The sequence below is a fragment of the Canis lupus genome, chromosome 16, assembly GCF_048164855.1.
Source record: "Canis lupus baileyi chromosome 16, mCanLup2.hap1, whole genome shotgun sequence".
In the NCBI taxonomy this organism is placed as follows: domain Eukaryota; kingdom Metazoa; phylum Chordata; class Mammalia; order Carnivora; family Canidae; genus Canis; species Canis lupus.
The window spans coordinates 20,299,426-20,321,109 of NC_132853.1; the positions used below are offsets into that span (position 1 = coordinate 20,299,426).

The window sequence follows — 21,684 nt, forward strand, 5'->3', positions numbered from 1 at the left end:
CCCTGAGCCGAAGGCAGATGCTCAACCACTGAGCTACCCAGGTGCCCCTGTGGCTTAAAGTTTTGAAAAGTTCTCAGTTAAGGCCTTTCTAGGCCCCATCCCAGCTCCAAGAAGCCAATCCGCAGGAGAGCAGAATATCTGTGCATCTCGATATTACAACAGGGACGTATAAAAGCCCTGAAGAGTTAGCAGTTGGTTATTGGTTTGTATTAAGGCCTTGGTGAAGGTGGCGAGAAGTCACCTGCCTCCTCTCTTTCAGGGTAAAGGCCCCAAAGCTGTCATCAGCATCAAGGACTTGAATGCTACCTTCGAAACAGAGAAGATAGGGAACCCCCATGGTCTGCAGATCACCTACAGGAGAGAGGGCCACATCAGAAACCTCTTCGTGTACCATGAGAGTGGGAAGGTGAGATGACCAGCATGGCCACCCTGGCCCCCAGCCCGCACTCCGAGATTCTGCAGGCCTGGCTTGCTAGCTCCCTGGTTCAGCTGCTGCTTGGGATTTGCTGCTGCTGTTTGCCTCATCTCTCATCATTTTCCAATCTGAGAGAGCCATACAACATAGCAGCAGGGAGTGAGAGCAGGGAGAGAAACCTGGCAGGCACCATGGATGTGTCTGGATAGTGAGCAGCCACTAAGGGGACTCCAGTTAGCAGGAAGGGCCGTGCCCAGGGGTGACAAACCCAGGTAGGGCAGAGATTCTGAACATGGGAGCAGGGGAGAAGGGAAGATCCTGCAGCCCTGAACTCCAGGGCCTTGCTTCTCACATGTGGTCTTGTACCCACAGTATTAGGATCACCTGGGAGCTTGCTAGGAACAGTCTCAGTCAGACCCACCTGAACCTACTGAATTAGAGACTCCATTTTCACAGGATCTCCAGGTGACCATTAAGCACATTAAAGTTTAAGAAATTGGCTCTGCCAGAGAAGAGCAAGCCAATAGTATATGTCCAGGAGAATAAGCTTGGTCAGAATGTGTGGAATCTCATGACTGGACAAGGGGCATGGATGCCATGTGGAGGTGCAGAGAGGTAGAGGTGAGGGCAGACATTTAGTGAGTGCCTATTGATTCTGTGCCAGGCATTGTTCTTGGCAATCACCACACATCTTTTTTTTTTTTTTTTTTTTTTTAAGATTTTATTTATTTGGGGGAGAGAGAGAGAACAAGTTGGGAAGAGGCAGAGGGAGAGGGACAAGCAGACTCCATGCTGAATGCAGAGCCCGATGTGGAGCTCAAACCCACAACCCTGGGATTATGACCTGAGCTGAAATCAGTAGTTAGATGCTTCATGGATTGAGCCACCCAGGAGCCCCATTCTATATAATTTCTTATTCCTCAAAACAGTCCAGGAGATGTTTTAACCCTATGTTACTGAGCCTTGGGCACATTACATAACTTGTTCAGGGTCACCCAGACTACAGTTCCTGAGTCCTACACCTATTTACCACCCCATGTGCCTCTGCTGGAGGGACAATCCTTGGCAGCAGGAGCCAGGAACCTGAGGCAGGGACTAGATCTTCCCAAGGGGTGCTAGCCCTGGGATGCTTTCCTCATAGTCTGGGCAGAGTTCCTGGTGGTGGAGTCTGAAGAATAGGGGTTTGGAGTCAGAAACTGGAGCCCTGGTTCTTCCACTCTGGGCTGAGTTACTTGGCCAAGTCCCTTCCCCTCCTCCATCTGCTTGGTTATGGATTTGAACACCTACCCCCCAGAGGGGTTTTGAGGGTTGAATGACCATGAACCATGAATGTCAAAGAATTTCATTACTGTGAAGTACATTTCTTTTTTTTTTTTTTCTTTAAGATTTTATTTATTTGAGAGAAAGATGGTGAGAAAGAGCACCACTAGGGGGGCAGAGAAGGGAGAAGCAGTATCGCCACTGAGCAGGGAGCTCGAGGCTTGGCTTGATCCCAGCACCATGGGATCATCACCTGAACTGAAGGCAGATGCTTAACCGAATGAGCCACCCACATGCCCCTACAGTGAAGTGCATTTCAAACATTAACCTCTGCTAATTATTTGCTCATGATTGTAGCAGTTGTAAAGGGTAAAATCTTATGGGCAATTTCACATCTGTATCACTTACTCATTCACTCTATTTTTTTTTTTTTAAGATTTTATTTACTGGGGGGTGGGTGAGGGGCAGAGGGACAAACAGACCCACCTGTGGAATGCAGAGCCCGCCAGGGGCTGGATCACAGGACCCTGAGTTCGTGACCTGAGCTGAAATCAGACACTTAATCAACTGAGCCACGCAGGCACCCCATTCAGTGACTCTTTTGATTAATCCTTATTGTGCTTCTGCAATGTTCGAAGTACTGCCCTGAGTTCTAGAGAGTGTGATAATGAATAGTTAGAGCCATGGATGGGCCTCAAGCATCCCAGAGTCTGGGGAAGGAGTCAGAAATTGGGAAATGGGCATTGTTGATACTGTGTGATGGGGTGTCAGTCATGCTGGGGACACATAGGAGACATGTCAGTGGCCTAGTCTGGGCTGGCGTGGGTAGAGAGCAATCAGAGGAAAGACTTTCTATTTAAAAATTATGTGAATATGTTGAAAAAGTGGACACTCAAACCAGCTTAAAGGGGGTATGAATGGAAAATATACAAGTGTTTTTTTTTTTTTTTTTTTTTAAGAGCAACAGATATGACTGGGTCTCCTGAGAGATTAGTCAGGAACTCTGTGTGTCTGTGTGTGTGTGTATGTGAGAGAGAGAGAGAGAGAGAGAGAGAGAGAGCAGGAAAGGACTCTCACAGGAATACATTATCCTATAGCACCAGAAGTACAAGTAAATGTCATATTTATTTCTCTAAATTCAAGGACCCCCATTCCCCAAAGTGGCAAGAAATCTAATATCCATCATCTTTCTTGACTTCCTCACTTAGTTCCACCATAATCTTGGGACTGGGAGACACAGAGGAGATTCCCGGTTCTTTGTCCATGGTCCTTGGTCTTCGAACCATGGTCCATGGGTTCTCTGCTGTTGCCCTATGTCCACGTTGGATGCCAGTGGCCCCCCCCCCTCCATGCCAGTCGCTATATGAAGGCTTTTACTGAAGTGCCCAAGGTCTCTGATACTTAGGGTAACTGCCCCCACTTCCAGGTACCCCCCCCCCCAATCTGTGGAGCATCTGACCACCTGGGTATGGCCATTCTCTTTCCCTCAATGCCCCAGCTTCTCTGTTAGATAGGCATAAACAGGGGCTGCAGACTCATGACTGCAGGGGCCAGGTAGGTCATTTGAACATGGAATGGGCAACTATAAGGCTATAAAGCAGGAAGACCTGTATGGAGGACTGAAACAAACAAAACTTTGGAACCAAACAAATGTGTATGCAGGTTGGATTTGGCCCTAGGGTTACCAGTTAGTGACCGAAGTCTGGGTGGGTATTTTCTGGGACCTGCATAGGTCATTAATGCCCAGGACAAGAGAGCTCACAATTCTGGAATACTGGGCCAGCCTGCTTGGCTGCTGAGAAAGGGTCATTATGTTGCATTCCTGGGAAACTGTATTTGAATGAATTTCTCAATCACTGTATTACATCGAGGTGGAGCAGACCAGCTATTTGAACAAATCTTTCAGCATCCCAATTCCAAATTATTTGGGAGAAAGGCCCTGATAAGCCCAGGCTAGCCTCTTTATTGGTCCAGGCCTGACCTAGTTCCTGTGGCCAAGAAGGGGAAGATCCTAGCAGCAAATGTGGCTGCAGTTGTGGGTGAGTGGTGTGTGAGAATGGGTGGGGCGTTTCTTATAGAAGCAGGGCTTGGGATGAGCAAAAATCCACTCAAACAACTAAACTAAACTTCAGGATAAGAAGAATGTGGAGTGCCTGGGTGGCTCAGTCCGTTAAATGTCTGTCTGCATTTGGCTCAGGTCATGGTCCCAGGGTGGTGGGATCGAGCCCTGCATCAGCTCTCTGCTCAACGGGGAGCCTGCTTCTTCTGCCTGCTGCTCCCCCTGATTGCGTTCTCCCATTTTCTCACTAATAAATCAATAAAATCTTTCTTTTTATTTAAAAAAATTTTTTTAAAGATTTATTTTTATTTATTTATGATAGACATAGAGAGAGAGAGAGAGAGAGGCAGAGATACAGGCAGAGGGAGAAGCAGGCTCCATGTAGGGAGCCCGACGCAGGACTCAATCCCGGGACTCCAGGATCGCGTCCTGGGCCAAAGGCAGGCGCGAAACCGCTGAGCCACCCAGGGATCCTCTCCCCCTTTTTTTTTTTTTTTTTTAAAGGATACGTAGAATATTCTAGGTAAAAGCTATGTGTGGGGTGAGGGAAGAGAGGTGGATTAAGTAGAGTGTACAACATGAAAGGATTGCAAATGCTTTTGTGTGGAGGGAGCTCAGAGGGCGAAGTGGTCATACTAGAGACTTAGACTTTTCACCTGAGGGTAGCAAAGAGGACTCTGGGGGGGCCCTGGGTGGCTCAGTGGTTGAGCATCTGCCTTTGGCTCAGGTCATGATCCCAGGATCCTGGGATTGAGTCCCTCATCAGGCTCCTTGCAAGGAGTCTGCTTCTCCCTCTGCCTGTGTCTCTGCCTCTCTCTCTGTCTCTCATGAATAAATAAATGCAATCTTAAAAAAAAAAAATCACTCTGGCTGCTGTGGGGAGGATCTATTGCAGAGCAGCAGAGCCAAGGCAGAGCCAGCTAGACAAGTGGTTCACCAGGTCCTTATAAGGTAACTCACACTGCTAAGGGCACACTCCCCCAGAGTGACACTAGCAAGTCCAAGCCAGCTTTGGCCCAAGTTGCACCCCAGGTGATGAGCATCCCCATTGAAGGGAATCCCCAGGTGTACTTGCCCCCACATGAGATCCAGTCTTTGACATCTGAGGGCCCTTCCTCCTCCAATTATATCCCACTGACCAGCATTGCATCACCAGAGAGCCGGTTAGGGATTCAGGATCTGAGGCCTCACCTACCTCAAACCCACTAGACCCAAATCTGCATTTTAAAGAGATCCTCAGGTGATTCTTACACACTTTGGAAAGGGCCAAGCATGGCTCAAGACCATTACCTAACTCTAGCATAGTTCTCCTTGGTCTTTCTTCATGGCTCTGGACCTCTCTGTCAGTGGCTTCCCATCTGCTCAGGTGAGCTCCCCAGGCTCTGGCATCATTCTCCCACATGCCTGTGATCAGGTCTCTAAGCAGAATTGGGGGTGTTGACACTGAAGACCCAGCTAACTTCCTGCCACCAGACTCAGCTCCCCACTACTCCATCTCACAGGATATCTATCCTCATTTTTTCTCCACAGGAGATAGTGGACTGGTTCAATGCCCTCCGTGCAGCCCGTCTGCAATACCTAAAAACGGCCTTTCCTGAGCTCCCAGAGTCTGAGGTGAGCTAAATGTGGACCCCAACTTCCTTTTTTTTAAAAAAAGATTTATTTTGAGGGAGGGAGAGAGAGAGAGAGAGAGAGAGAGAGAGAGAGAGAGAAAGCAGACTCCCTGCTGAGTGTAGAGCCTGATGCGGGGCTTGATCTCATGACCTAGGCTGAAACCAAGAATCAGATGCTTAACTGACTGAGCCACCTAGGTGCCCCATGAACCCCAGCTTCTGAGTCTCCTCTCTGCCACCTCCACTCCTTGCCTGCTGACCTCAAAAATACTCAGAGGCCCAACTAGCTTTGTTTGTGAACAAGACTTTGAGAGAAATGAAAGGCTTTCTTTAGGGGATTATGGCCTCACACATGGCATGGCAGCCTCCAAAATGTAGGTTGCCTTTTAGATGCAGAGCCACCATCCCCAGTGTCAAGGGGCTTGGGATTTGGGCATCTCTTTCTGATGCCTTCTCCCATTGAAATGTGCAAATGATCCCTCATGGGCCTTCATGCGCTTTTGAGCCCATTTTATCTTGTATTGTCTTTTATCTAGTAATCCCTTATAGCAGACAGCTAGGTGGGGTGATTGTTCCTATTTTACTGATGAAAACTGAGTCCCAGGAAGGTCAAGTGAATACCAGAGAGTGCTCTTCCCACTCTAATGTCCTCCCTTTGCCCTTTTGTGTTCTGGCCTCGGGAAGGCAATGGGATCTTCTCCATTACAGTTCTAATAGGGGCAGTCTGCCTTCTGTAGCCAAGATCACGGTGCTCCTGAGAACTTCATTTTGGTTGTCCTCAGACATGTGGGGCATCCATCTACATCTCTCAAGTGTGTGGGGCAGAGGATGCTGCCTTGAACCAGGAGGCTTGGGCTCTCATGGATGCTCTGTTGCTAACTCACTGTTTGTCACTAACATCACTTCTCGGAACATCTGCTTCGATGTCTGAAAGATGGCTGTTGGTCTGGATCATCCTCAGGGTCCCTTCCACCTCAGAGGTGCTATGGTCTGGGGTCTGCTTTAGGCTCTACTCTAGGAGGATTTTGTAAATGATGGGGGTGGAGACACTGTATTAATCCCAGGACTTTCTTGTTCCAAACTGTTACACCTTCCTTGAAAGCCTAAATGCTCCTTAATTCCAGAGTTTGCAGGGAGCTAAGTTTTGGAAACAGGCTACCCCTCCAGGCCTAGCAATGCACTGAGATGGCAGTTCTCTGCAAGTGACTCCAGCCAGGCCTGCGTCAGGACCCTCTGGTTCTGTGGAGTCAGCACCCAGTATGAGCGAGTGCACAATCCGTGGGCAGGGCTTGTGCATGCTGAGTGCTGACTGGAGACTTCGGAGGACAAAGTGCAGACTCTCAGCTTTAGTCATCTAGGCTGGCTCTTCAACTTTGTTGACCCCTGCAGAGGATATTGGTTTTTGGCCAACCCCTCAATGTCCTCTTGCCTCCCCTCATCACCATGAGTCTTCTCCCCCCATCCCCCATCTCTCTGCTGCCTTTCCTCCCCCTGTCACTAGGTATGGCCTGAGATTCTGGACTACCGCCTGGACCTCAGTTCAGGCTGAGGGATCCGGGGGCCAGACACCTGGGAGTTCCAGTGTGGGGGGTGGTCCCATACTAAGAAATGTGTGGCCTCTGAGGTCAGAGAAGCTGATGTGTTACCTGAGGCATGTCACCTCACCATTCTGAGCTTCAGTTTGCTCATCTGTCACCATGGGGACAATGCCCAGTCTCCAGGGCTATTGTGAGAATCGAACGGGCCACAGCTTCTAGGGTCCTAAAAGCAGCACTCCATCCATGTGCTCTTCCTTCTTCTGGTATCTCCTCAGGGCTAGACTAGCATTGCCCAGGCTCAGGTTCAGACTCTTGAGCAGTTTAGGACTCTTCTTTCCAAATGAAGAAATTAAGGCCTCCAGAAGGTATTTTAGGGAAAGGGGAGTGCTATACTTTCATTTTTGGCTCACAATTTTCTTCCTTTCGACTTCCCAGACTTCACTTCCCCTTTGCCCCAGGTCCGGGGCTCTGGAGCTCCAGAGGACGCCCTCTGCTCTCAGAGGCCTGAGCTGTCATTGGAAGCTCTAGACTTGTCAGTTTGACTCCCTAGAGCATAGGAGGCCACCATTAATTCCTGGAAGCTTCTCTGAGTAAGGGATGGCAAGCTGGAAGGGATCCGAGAGATCACATAATCCAGTCTCCATATTACTCGGAGGGAAGTGGGCCCAGAGAGGGACAGGGTCTTAGCAAGGTAAAACAGCTAGGTGGAGGTCAGAACAGCACCTGGAATCCAGGTCTCCTGACTCCTAGTCCAGAGCTTTCTCTATTTGCCCACCCTGCCACCATCTCCTGTGGGCCTATGTCAGAAACCCCAGCAAAGACCAGGTCTTGGCCAGGTGCCTGATCAGAGGGCTCTGGAATGTTTACACTGTAGTGTCATGGTGATAGGAATACCACTAGTGTCTGTCAGCCATAGGTGTGAATCCCACCCAGCTTTATAGCCTCCCAGCAACACGGCATAGAGAAAATTGCCAGCCACTTCTCTGAGGCCTGGTTTCTTCAGAAGTCCAATGAAGATGATAATGTCCACCTCACAGGGTGATTGAGAATTGCATCCAGAGCCTGACACATGTAGATCCTCAAAACATGCCCTCCTGGCACCAGGAGGGTTTCCTCAGAGCCCTGCCTGTCTGCCTCCTAGGGCTACTGAAGGAATTCGTAGACTAAGTCCTTAAATCACGATTCGGCTCTGCTGGTGAGCTCTGCAAGGATCTGAGATGCTGTCGTCTGACTGTTGAAATGGTAATATTGCATCCCTGCCACATTCCAAATATAACCCTGTGAACTGTGAACACACATCCTTCCCCATTCCAGACTTCCCCTTTGCTGGGGAGCCAAGTTCAGGAAGGAAACTTGAACCCTTGGCGTGTGAGTTGGTGTATGTCAGTGTATGTCTCTCTTTCCCCAGCTCGTGCCCCTCATCACCAGGAACTACCTCAAACAAGGCTTCATGGAAAAGACTGGTCCAAAGGTACATTTGGCCGCTCTCTGGGGGGACTTACACGTGCCCCTGGTTCTAGTGGGCAGTAGGGCAGAATTTGGAAAGTGAGGAACCAGGGGTGAGAAGAGTGGGGGGAAGGGAAGTAACCCAATGTTTGTGCATTCCTGGGGCCAAAGACCAAGAGGAGACTGGTGAGCTGGTGTGTGGTCCAGCTGTGGGTGCTTCTCCTGATTCTCCTCCTCCTTTATCAACATCACCAGCAGCTTCTTTCCTCTTTTTTTTTTTTTAAGATTATATTTGTTTATTAGAGAGAGAGAGAGAATGCATGTGCATGCCAGTGCTGGAGAGGGCGAGGGGCAGAGAGAGAGCAGGGAACATACACAGCTGATCCCAGGACCCTAGGATCATGACTTGAGCCAAGGCAGACGCTTCCCTGACTGAGTCGTCCAGTTGCCCCAGCTTCCTTCCTCTTAACTCCAATCTCATTGACCCCACTCCTGTGAAAGCAGAGCTGAAAAGGGACTCTGCGTAACAGCTTTTACACTTTCCAGAACCCTTGTGTGCTCTGTGCTGGGGGCCTACCAGCACTGTCCAAGTGAGATGGGCTGGTGACTGGTCTGTGAACACACAGCTATACACGCCTGCCCGCCCGCCCGTGGGCACACCCCTTCCCAGCACACACATCCTCCCTCCAGCTGAGCCTCTGCTCTCCTTTGCTAAACCCGCCCCAACTGCCAGTGCTGCCCATTTCTACTTATCAGTGACAGAAGGGAAGACTGGCTGCTCTTGGGCCTCCCTTGGAGGTCCAGAGGGGTGGCGGCTCCTGCTGTGAGGGCATCTTGGGGGGACCCCAGCCTGAATGCGAAGAGGGGCACAGCTCCAAGTCAGAAGTCTGGCTGGAGAGGATCCTGATGATTGTGAGGGGAGGAGGTGGGGAAGGGAGGGTGAGAAGAGAAAGCAGAGGGAGCCTCCTGAAAAAACCAAAGCAGCAGCAATCCAATGCTGGTTTTTTTTTTTTTTTAACAGGATGGTTGTTAATTCTGCAGGGAAAGGTGTTAGGCAATCAGTGTGAAAGAAAGCTTCTGGGCAGCTTAAAAACTAGTCAAAGCCTTGCACATTTTTTCTGCAGATGGCACAGCCACTCCCCAGTGGTTTTTGCCAGGGGCTTTCTTTCCCCTGACCTTGGTTAGGGTTCCAGCCAGGCCAGCGCTTTCAGCATTGCTGAGCAGGAACTCTTTCTGATTTCCCCCACTTCCTTTTTCTGAGACTCCTTATCCCTAGCCTGAGAAAGAGGAGAGCCCCTCTTCCTACCCTACCCACAGCAGCACCCAGAGGCACAAGGTGCAGCTGGCAAGGTGTGAGCAGGTGGGCAGAGCCCCAGGGAGGAGCACTGGGGTGTGTGACGGCCAAGATACTGGCCAGCTCCCTCGACCCAGCCCAGCCCAGGCTGGCTCTCTGACCTCTGTGCCCCAACCTGCACCCCCGCACTCGAGTGACCCTAGTATGAGGTTCCCTCTTTTGCAGCAAAGAGAACCTTTCAAGAAAAGATGGTTTGCTCTGGATCCCCAGGAGCGGAGGCTGCTGTATTACAAGAACCCACTGGTAAGAGCCACTGCCGGCCCCTGTCCAGTGCACCCCCAGACAGGTGGGGTCTGTGCCAGCTGGGGACTGCAGGGGAATCAACAGTATTGGAACAACTTGGTGAGGGAAATGCCTCCATCTTTGCTCATCTCTCTAAGTCATCTCCATGCACAGAGTTATTCTCTTCCACCGTCAGGACGTCCTCTGTGTATCCAAAATGCTGCCAATGTAGTTAAACGGGTGATTTTTCATCCTCCTGTCTCCAGGGCTTGCTTCTCACTTGGGAGACTAGCGGTTAGCACTGTAGGCTCTAGAGCTTTCAGTCCTGCCATTTAGAGGTATGCCTTGGCCAGAGCACTTAACCCTCTGTGCCTTAGTTTCCTTCTCCAGAAGATAGTTTTAATAACAGCACCTTCCTCAGAGGCTGCCGTGAGGATTATATGAGCTACTTAAGGTAAAGCTCCCAAACAGTAAGCTGTCCATAAATGTTAAGCATCATTTTAACAGATCACGTGTGTGATTTCTTTTATGGCTTTTGTAGCCTTTCAAATTCTGGGTCTCACCAAGCAGAAATTCCCCGCAGAGACTCTCACTGCACACATATGACACCTCTTTCTAAAAGAGAGCCTAGGGGATGTCAGGGCTGCCAGCGTCCCTCTGCCCCAGCCGTGGCCTCTGGTGACCTCGTGTCCTCTGTTTCCAGGATGCCTTTGAACAGGGCCAGGTCTTCTTGGGGAGCAACGAGCAGGGGTATGGAGTCTATGAAGACCTGCCCAAGGGCATCCGGGGGAACCGCTGGAAAGCCGGCCTCACCATCATCACCCCGGAGCGGAGATTCGTCTTCACCTGCCCCAGCGAGAAAGAGCAGCGGGAGTGGCTGGAGAGTTTTCGGGATGTCCTCTCTCGCCCCTTGACGCCCCTCAACCTCCTCCGTAAGATGCACGGCCTGGGGGGGCTTATTCTTTTGGCCAAGGGCAGAAGGGGGCCTCACAAGGGGTCTCTGTGAGCCCTGAAATGGAGGTCATGGCCCCCAACTGTCCTCTTTCCATTTTTTTCTCTTCCTGCCAAAGGAAAGTACAGGTGGTACACATTACTGCCAGAAAGCCCTCGCTGTTCACGCACAGTCCTTCTGTCGTTGAGAGCTCTACGCTGTTAGCTCCCCACCCTCCACCAGTCCGTCTCATGAGAAACCCTGGCCTGTTATTATTAGCTCCAGTCTCACCCACTGGGCAACTCCCAGGGTCTCAGGTTCCTCTGAGACCCACTCAGGTTCCCACGAGGGAAGGCTATTTTTAATGCTCTTCTCCGGTCCTCCCTTCTGTCTGCTTCTCCCCTGCTCCTCCCTTTTGCCCCCGATGTTACAAGTAGGTTTCTGTCTACTGACAGTCCTGTGAAAAATAGGAAGACATTCTGAACTGGAGCAGGAAACTTCTGGCCCGGGGCCTGGTTTGAGGGTACCAGGAAGATGTTCTGTGTTTGGAAAAGAACAGAGTAGGTCACTGCCCCCGGCCCCTTAGGAGAGATGCCTGTGCCCTTAAGAGTCAGCTGATGATAAACACACACCCTTTTCACTTTCCAAAATCTTACAGCCAAAGAGCCTGAGAAGCAGAAATTGTTAGCGAAGCATATCAGCTGCTACTTTCTTTCCCTGTGGGCCTGTATGTCTGAGTCTCTGTTTCTCGCCATGTACTCTGGTGTGTGTCCTCTCTGTCTCTCACCCCGCTTTGGTTGGTTTTTTGATTCTGGTTGTTTGTTATCATGCCCTTGTCCCCTTACTTTCCCTTCTCTCCAGTAGGATTGCATTGGCATGGTTATCACCTCAGCTCTCTTCTTGCTCCCCTGGCAGCTGCATCATCAGAGAGTGGCCACAGCAGCAGGTGACTCGTTGGCTGAGGAGCTGGCCACTGGTCACCTGGAGCTCATGGGAAGAAGGACAAGCTGTCACCTAGGCCTTCGGTGCCCAGCAGAAGTGCCCCGAGGTCAGCAGACATGGCTGGCCATGAACTCTGCCAAGACTGAAGCTTTGGCCTTTACTTACTGGCTCCCTGGGCCTTCCCACTGCCCTGAGGGTCTTGGGGATCTGGTACCTGTCATCAAGGCTCTGGAGATCTGAGATGAAGGCGCTGCAATGGAAAGCCACCCACCATGTCATGCAAGTGGCATGTTTGCTCAAAGAGAAAAAAAGGTTGATTCTGAATCTAACCATGAGGGAATAATCAGACAAATCCACATTAGGGACATTCTGTAAAACAGCTGGCCTGCACTCCTCAAGTGTCAGGATCATGAAAGATAAAGTCACGAGGAAACTTACCTAGATAAAAGAAGACGAAGGGAGGCAACAAGGTGCAATTCATGATTCTTGGTGGATCCTGGATTTTTACACTTTATTTTATTTTTTAAGATTTTTATTTTTAAGTAATCTCTACACCCAATGCAAGGCTTAAACTCATGACCCCAAGATCAAGGGTCACATGCTCCAGCAACTGAGCCAGCCAGGCAACCCTGGATTCTAGGTTTTTAAAAAACAGCTATAAAAGACCTAATTGAGATACCTGGGGCAGTTTGAATATGGATGTATATTAGCTAATCATGATGTGAGACTGATAATTATGTTATATTTGTGTAGGAGATTGCTCTTGTTCTTAATGAACACGTGCTAAAAAGTTCAGGGGTAAAATGTAATAATCTTTAGTCTACAACTGACTCTTACATGGGTCAGCAAAGAATAAGTGTGTTTGTACATGTATATATAGAAAATATATACATATATATAGTGTGTGTATGTGTATATATGGAAGACAGGAAGTATATATATATATATATATATATATATATATATATATATATACACACAGGGAGAGAGAGAAAGCAAGCCACAGTGCAAAATGTTAGCAACTGAAGAATCTACAGGAAGTATAGATGGGTCTTTATTGTCCTGTTGGTGCAAATTTTCTAGTGACTCAAAAGTGTTCAAACTAAAAAGTTGGAAGCTGGGGAAATTTTTAAAGAAACATCCACTCTCAGCCTTCAAAAGCAGTGTGTTTTCAATATGAATCAAGATAGTTCCTGACAGTTCATGTTAGAAGAAATGAAAACCTAGAGAATACAAAAAAAAAAACAATGTCTGAACTGATGATCGTCATACTCCGGAAAGAAAGAAGCAAGCCGAGGAGGTGGCTGTGCTGGACCCTAGGACACAGCTGTCCAATCTGCGTGTCAGCTGTGGCCCTGCCACTGACTTGAAATTGTTGAAAACCTCACTTTCCCACTGACATGCCTTGGCTTTTCTCTTTTACTTAAGGAAGTTGTGCTAACTATTGAAATTCAATGGAAGCAATAAGTATTTTTGAGCATCTCCTAGGTGCCAGGCTCTGGGCTAAGCCTTGGGAATAGGACAGGAATCACATGATCCCTGCTGTCACAGATCCCAGGCTGCTACAAGTCAACTCTTACACAGGGTGGGACGATGCCACGAGTGTTCAGAACAGGAAGTACAAGCTCCTTGGGGAGCATGCAACATAGGGTTTCCCCTAACTGAGGGTCGGGGGATAGGAAGGCCTCTGTCCTCTCCAGAAAGTGACGTTGAAATAGAAACCTTAAAGATATTTAGAGGTTACTCAAAGGGAAGAGGGTGAGGAAGACACTCGTCTCAGGGAAGTAAATGTTCAAAGGCCTTTGGATGGGAAAGAGGAACTGATAGAAATCGGGAAGGGCTGACGTGTTAGAGAAACAGATCACCGAGGTCTCTGCTCTGTGATTCTTTGTCTTTCATGTGATGTGCAGAGGAACATTTGGTGTTCTCTCTTCATTTTGGTGGAGACGGAAAGGGTTGGGAGGGTGTTTACTAGAGTTGCTGCTTTTTACAGTGTTTTCCTATGGATCCCCCCAGAGGACAAGCAATGTTATTGGAGTGTCTTTTCGGAGGCTTCTTGACAGCCCAGAGGAAGATGTGGGTGCTTCCTCTTTTGGCTCCTGAAGCACCTTGAAAATGTCTGTTTCAATACCTGCTGGGTTCAATACCTAAGGGTCAGTTGACTCACCTGCCTTTTTTACTACCCATGAGCGATGCCTAGAGAGGAAGAAAGAAGTAAACAGGCAGTAAGAAAGCTACTTGGTATTAAGAAGGAAAGTCACATGATCAGATTCCAAACTTAGGAAAAGAAGGCAGCAATGTAGAGTATGAGAAGGAAGCAGAGAGATCAGTTGGGAGGCCATTGCATAAATCACAAGCACCATCGTAATGCCTAGTTGTGGGCTTGTGTCTGAGGGCGCACACCAGCTCTATTTCCCGTCTCTTCTTTCTTAAACATCCTCCTCTTGTTCAGACAGAAAAGCCATACCTCTTACCCACCTTCAACCTTACTAGAGTATATTGCTCCAAGGCATAAAAATCTTTATTTGGGATGCCAAATAAAGAGATCTTTTGAAATAAGAGTGACAAGCCTTCTTTTTAAATTTTATTTTTTATATCACTCTATAATTGACTTTTTTTTACTGTTCTGTAAGTCTTAATACAATAGGATTCATGTAATTATCACCACAATCAGAATAAAGAATGGTTACATCGCGTCAAACATTCCCTAGTGCTACCTCTTTATAGCCACACCCTTCCCCTGCTACCTGCCAATCACAAATCTGTTCTTCATCAGTCCAGATTTGTATTTTTGAAGATGTCTTATAAATGGAATCATTCAATATGTAATTTTTGAAACTGGCTTCTTTCAGTATAATGCCTTCGAGATTCATCCAAGCCACTGCATGTATCAATAATTCTTATTGCTGAGTAGTATTGCGTTATATGGATGTACCACAGTTTGTTTATCCCATGGAATAGTACTCAGCAATAAAAAGGAATGAATTATTAATACATGCAACAATATCCAGGAGTGGCACTGTTGAGTTATATGGTAGGTGTATGTTTAACTTTATAACAAACCATCAAACTGTTTTCCAGAGAGGCTGGACTATTTTGCATTTCCACTAATGATATATGAGAATCCTAGTTACTCTGCCCAGAAGTCCAGTGTACCATCCATTGTGCCACAGAGCCAGGAAGAGAGTTCCATTTACTCTGCATCATCACCAGCACTTGGTATTGTCAGTACTCTTAATTTTAACAGTCCTAATAAATGTGTAGTGGTTTTCCATGGTTTTCATTTGTATTTCTCTAGTGGCTGGTGATGCTGAACATTTTTTCATGTGCTTATCTTTGGAGAAGTGACTTTAGTTCCATGTCTCATTTTTTAAATTAATTTTTAAAAAAGATTTTATTTATTCATGTGAGAGAGAGAACACAAGCAGGAAGAAGAGCAGAGGAAAAGGGACAAGCAGACTTGCCACAATACGGGGAGCCCGACATGGGGCTCGATCCCAGGACTATGATATCTTGATGTGAGCTGAAGGCAGATGCTCAACTGACTAAGCCACTCAGGTGCCGGTCATTTTTTTAATTGCGTGGTTTCTTTTCTTTATTGTTGAGTTTTGACAATTCTTTATATATTCTTGATATTAGTCCTTTGACAGACATGGAATGTGCAAATATTTTACCCCAATCTGTAGCTTTTTATTCTCTTAACAGTGCCAGGGAAGTTTTCTTACGGCATTGAGGTCAGGGTTTATGGCTTCCTTTGTTTTTTGCAGATTTTTGTTGGTGATGAAGTTTGGCATGAAAAATAGGGTGTTTTGGCTTATGTTTGGATATTTTGAATTCATATAAAGTGGAGTAGGAATGAGGATGATGTTCATTTAATGTTCATTAATCATTTAATATTCATTTAATGATGTTCTTCCCCTGAAAAAAATATGCTTTGTCCCTGAAGGAATGCACTGGTAGATATTAATGGCAGTCATACCTTATTTCATCCCCCACACAAATTCAGGAATTTGTCCTTTCCCATCTAACATTAGAACCCAGTGTCACAGGGATGTGTATTGACACATTTTTAAAAAAGATTTTATTTACTTATTTTAGAGAAAGAGCATGCAAGGGGCAGGGAGGGAGGTAGAGGCAGAGGGAGAGAGAGAAACCAAAGCGGAATCCCCGCTGAGCAAGGAGCCCAAGGGAGGGCTTGCTCCCAGGACAGCAACATCATGACCTGAGCAGAAACTGAGCTGGACACTTAACCTGCTGAGCCACCCAGGTGCGCTTTAACACATCTATTTGAATTTAACAATGATGTCAGACTGACGGAAAATGAGTCTGATTTGCCTGACTGGTTTGATGTGAGAACTGGCCTTGCCAATTAGGTTATGTGGCAAGTATTTTGCATAAATTGGGTAAGCTAAATCTGCAGCCCCCAAATTTTAAAGAAAATATATTTCAAGCATATAAAAGTATCTTTCCAAAAAATATGAGATTGACAAAGGTGTATTGAAATGATTAATATTCCAATTTTTCTAGGCCTGAGTATATCAAGTTAAACAAAGTGACTCTTGGGATCCCTGGGTGGCGCAGCGGTTTGGCGCCTGCCTTTGGCCCAGGGCCCGATCCTGGAGACCCGGGATCGAGTCCCACGTCGGGCTCCCAGGTACATGGAGCCTGCTTCTCCCTCTGCCTGTGTCTCTGCCTCTCTCTCTCTCTCTGTGACTATCATAAATAGATAAAAAACAAACAAAAAAAAACAAAGTGACTCTTAAGTAATAGAGTGATTGGTTTAATTGATAGTAATTTGATAAGCCCGGGCAAAGTCTTGTTACCATACCTCCCAGAAAATGAGAAAGTGAATACTTCTTTTTTCTCTAAGTTTTTATTTATTTAATCTCTACAATCAACATGGGGCTCAGACTCATGGCCCTGAGATTGAGAGTTGCTTGCTCTTTCAACTGAGCCAGCCAGGCACCCCAAGAAAGTAAATACTTTTGACTTTTGCAACACAGGTAGCCTCAAATTCTTTGTTCTAATAAAGATTAAAGGAAAATCTGATCAAATTGTCAGCTGAGAGATTACTAAGTAATTTCTGTTGATGGATCACTGATTTTTTTTATCTCAAAGTATTCAGTAAAGTATGTGACATGGTTGTCATATATGTGAACGAGGTTTTTCAGAACTAACATAAAAACAAAAAATAGGAATATAATTTATTCCCGAATCTTGTTTAATTCTATTGCTAAGTAATGTTCATCTCTCATATAACTCAATAGCAAAAAAAAAAAAAAAATTAAAAACAGGCAGAAGACCTGGATACATATTTTCCAAAGAAGATGTACAAATGACCAGCAGGTACATGAAAAGGTGCTCAACAGCATAATCATCAGGGAAAAGCAAATCAAAACACCAATAAGATATCACCTTGCTGTAAGAGTAGCTATCAAAAAGACAGGAAATAACAAGTATCGGCCAGGATGTGGAGAAAAGGGAACCCCTGTGCACTGCTGGTGGGAATGTAAATTGGCGCAGCCACTGTGGAAAAGTTATGGAGGTTCCTTAAAAAATAATAATAGACCTACCATATAACCCAGTAATCTCATTTCTGGGTATATATCTGAAGGAAACAAAATCACTGTCTCAAAGAGTTATCTGCACCCAATGCAGCGTTATACACAATTGTCAAGTCATAGAAATAGCCTGTGTCTACATTAATAGATGAATGGATAAAGAAAATACACACACACCCCTTGAGGATATTATACTAAATGAAATAAATCAGAGAAAGACATTGTATGATCTCACATGTAGAATCTATAAAAGCTGAACTCAGAAACAGAGTAGAATAGTGGTTGCCAGGGACTGGGAAGTGGGAGGAAATGGGAAGATGTAGGGCAAAAAATACAAATTGCCATTTTTGGGATGAAGAAATTCTGGGAATCTATCATACAGCATGGTGACTATTGTTTACTATTTTGTATATTTTAAAGTTGCTAAGAGAGTAGATCTTAAATGTTCTCATCAGCCTCAAAAAAAGGTGAGATGATGGAGGCATTCACTAACCTTATTATGGTAATCATTTTGCAATATATATGTGCATTAAATAAATCATCTTATTGTTCATCTTAAACTTAGAGACAATGCTATGTGTCATTTGAGATAACTCAGTAAAGCTGGAGAAAAAAAGTAATATTCATCCACAGATAAATGCGTTTTTTAAATTTAAAAAAATTTTTAAAAAAGATTTTATTTATTTATTCATGAGAGACACAGAGAGAGAGGCAGAGACAGGCAGAGGGAGAAGCAGGCTCCATACAGGGAGCCCCATGTGGGATTCTATCCTGGGACTCCAGGACCACACCCTGGGCCAAAGGCAGTCGCTAAACCGCTGAGCCACCCAGGCGTCCCAATAAATGCATTTTTAAAAAGAAACCAGCCCATCCATCTCACTAAGAGCTGTAATTCCAATAAAATTTTGATTTTTTATTTAATACCTATTTATATAAATTTATATTTGTTTTGATTGACTGCTAATAATAATTTTTTAAAAATATTTGTTAGAGACAGAAGAGTATGAGCAGGGAGGGGTAAGGGAGAGGGAGAGAGAATCCCCAGCAGACTCCACACTGAGTGTGGAGCCTGACTCTGAGCTCAATCTCAGGACCTCGAGATCATGACCAGAGCAGAAATCAAGAGTCAGATGTTTAACTGACTGAGCCATCCAGGTGTCCTGACTGCTAATAATAACTTTTTTTATTAATTTTTTTTCTGATTTTATTTATTTATTCATGAGAGACACAGAGACATAGAGAGGCAGAGACATAAGCAGAGGGAGAAGCAGGCTCTATGCAGGGAGCCTGATGTGGGACTTGATCCCAGGACTCCAGGATCATGCCCTGAGCCGAAGGCAGAGGCTTAACTGCTGAGCCACCCAGGCATCCCTATAATTTTAATGATAAGTCAATCTAGCATAAAAATTTATTTATTTTTTTAAAGATTTAATTTATTTATTCATGAGAGACACGGAGAGAGCGAGAGGCAGAGACACAGGCAGAGGGAGAAGGAGGCTCCATGCAGGGAGCCTGATGTGGGACTCCATCTCAGGACTCCAGGATCACGCCCCAGGCCAAAGGCAGGCACTAAACCGCTGAACCACCTGGGGATCCCCCAGAAGAAAAATTTAATGAGCCTTTTTGTTATAGGAAGTAAAACAGACTTAAAATTTCAATAAATATGCATATTTCTATTGCAGAGAATTATTACAAGTTGATAAAAGTGATTACAAAGTGATAAAAGACTTTCATGCATAAAATAGATTGCTTTAGAATATCGTTCTGTGGAATTGGACAACTAAGAAGAAATGGATAAATTCCTAGAAACATATAAACTACCAAAACTGAAACAGGAAGAAATAGAAAATTTGAGCAGACATAACCAGCAAAGAAACTGAATCAGTACAAAAAAAAAACCCTCCCAACAAATGAAACTCCAGTGATGTGGGAAGCAAAGACAAAAGAAAAATCAAACGTCTTTACTACTTATAGGCCATTGACAAGTCCTTGAAACAGGCAGAATGACAGTCCTATAGGAACTCAGCTGCCTCGATGTTAGAGCTTTGCTAAGGGCAAAAGGCAATCTTAGCCCAACTCCAGAATCCTGTAAGTCTACTTTAACATGTAAAAATTCCTTTGAGGGGCATCTGAGTGATGTAGTCAATTAAGCGTCCAATTCTTGGGTTCAGCTCAGGTTGTGATCTCACAGTTTTGGGATTGAGCGCCAAGTCACACTCCGTGCTCAGCATGGAGTCTGCTGAGATTCTCTCTCCCTCTCCCTCTGCCCCTCCTGCTCATGCTCACCCTCTGTCTAAAATAAATAAATCTTTTAAAAAAATAAATAATTACTTTGGAAACTTCCTTTATCTTTATCCTCCCAAGATATGTGTTGGCAATCATCCTCCAAGCATATGATCCGCCAATATACATCTGGAGGGTCTCATGACTAAGGTTTTATTAGACAGCAATAAAGATTTTATTTATTTATTTATTTGTTTATTTATTTATTTATTTATTCATTCATTCATTCATTCATTCATTCATGAGAGACAGAGAGAGAGAGGTAGAGTCACAGGCAGAGGGAGAAGCAGGCTTCCTGCAAGGAGCCCAATTCGGGCTCGATCCGGATTCTGGGATCACGCCCTGAGCCGAAGGCAGATGTTTAACTGCTGAGCCACCCAGGCGTCCCATCAGACAGTAATAAATGATCTTTTCCTAACAATAGCTAGCCCCCTCAAAGTCCTGGAAACCTTGCTTCCAAAATTCTTTGGAGACTTATGCTCTCCCTAACCCCCTCCCAACTTGGAGATATATAATGGGCCACTCCTCATGACCCCAGTGCAGCTCTTTCTGCCCACAGGTCCTGTCCCTGTGCTTTAATAAAAACACTTTTTTGGGCCCCTGGCTGGCTCAGTGGTTGGACATCTGCCTTTGGCTCAGGTTGTGATCCTGGCTCAGTGGTTGGACATCTGCCTTTGGCTCAAGTTGTGATCCTCTCTCTATGTATCTCATGAATAAATAAATAAAAATCTTTAAAAAATAAAAACACTTTTTTGCACTGAAGGCGTTTTAAGAATTCTTTCTTGGCTGTTGGCTCTGAACCCCAATATCTATCCTATATCACTAGGATCAAATGACTTCACAGGTGAATTTTACCAAATAGTTAAAGAAGAGTGAACATCTCTTCTTCTCAAACTATTCCAAAAAATAGAAATGGAAGAATATAGTTCTCTGGAGAAAATGGAATGGCAATACAAATTCAAAAAGATGAAACAAAGAGAAATTTTCCAATGTAAATGAAGAACTTGTTAATGTATTTTTACAGCTAGGGCTACTTCCACCCCTACCCTCTTTCTGGTAACCACTGCATGTTTTTGCATGAAACTTTCAGGAATTGTCCAAGAAAAAGTTTGCAGACCACTGGTTAATCCACTCCTTCAAGAAACTTGGGTGTCTAATAGAGAAGGGAAGGAGAGGTGGCTAGAGGGATGCTTCTATCAAAGGAAATTTTATTTTTCAAGATGGAAAGTTTGAGCATGTGTCTTTAGTATTGTGTCTATATTTCCAGAAAAGAGAGGTGTGAAGAAATAGGGTTTACCACCAATGAAGAGACTTCAGAACAAAATCCAGGTAACATATCAATCAGGATAGGCTAAATTATGCTGTAGCCACAAGCACCCATTAAGTCTCCATAAGCTTAACATGTCTTAAGTTTATTTTTCTCTTTTACTACAGGTTCCAGTGTGGGTCCCCAGGGGGTCTGCTCATCTTCACCACTCAGACACCAGACCACCAGATGATGGCTTCATCTCCACAGTCAGGGCATTTGGCAGAAAGGGATACAATGACTTACTAGCTTTTTTAAGCTGGTGGAAAGGTGACAAGTATTCTGCATGTTTCAAGTGGGTCAGAGAAGTGCCAATCCTACCAGGTGCTGAAAAGAGCTGGAAACTTCACTGAGTAGCCTAATAGGTAGTTCTATTGACTACTACTTGTCATTTCCAGTATTGGAAATAGCCATAAATTTGTATTATCTGGTACTTACTTTGGGGCAAGGCAAGATGGGATGAAATAAAATATGAGATATTGTTAGTTCATTTCAACAGATCAGAGAGATGGAGGTTCTGGTCTCTGCCACTCAATGGATGCTGTGTAAACCTGAAAGTTCCTTTGCGTCTTTGGGGCCTTCCAGCCCCAACATTTTCCTGCTGTGATGAGTCTGGGACTGGAATAAGGAGAGAGGAGGAAGCGAGCGAGCCCAACCAAGGCCAGGCTTGCTACCTCGAGAAAACAGACCTAGTGTTTTTGTCCGGTTGCCTGTTGGGTAATGTGCTTTCAGCCAGCAGAGAGCAGCACGGAGA

General features: G+C 45.6%; 1 protein-coding gene across 7 annotated transcripts in view; it reads left to right on the forward strand.

Moving 5' to 3' along the window:
• The window catches only part of ADAP2 (ArfGAP with dual PH domains 2), a 44,446-nt gene that overhangs the window by 13,981 nt on the left and 8,781 nt on the right, over positions 1–21,684 (forward strand). For 3 of the 7 annotated variants that reach the window (XM_072779425.1, XM_072779432.1, XM_072779431.1), the window contains 6 exons: positions 260–406; positions 5,265–5,348; positions 8,294–8,356; positions 9,851–9,928; positions 10,611–10,839; positions 11,703–17,901. In XM_072779425.1, coding sequence (XP_072635526.1) covers positions 260–406; positions 5,265–5,348; positions 8,294–8,356; positions 9,851–9,928; positions 10,611–10,839; positions 11,703–11,788 — 687 coding nt within the window. In that variant the 3' untranslated portion in view covers positions 11,789–17,901. Of the gene's footprint in view, positions 1–259; positions 407–5,264; positions 5,349–8,293; positions 8,357–9,850; positions 9,929–10,610; positions 10,840–11,702; positions 17,902–21,058; positions 21,296–21,684 lie in introns of those variants that run through there. The other 4 variants (XM_072779428.1, XM_072779427.1, XM_072779430.1 and 1 more) reach the window with 4 other exon arrangements.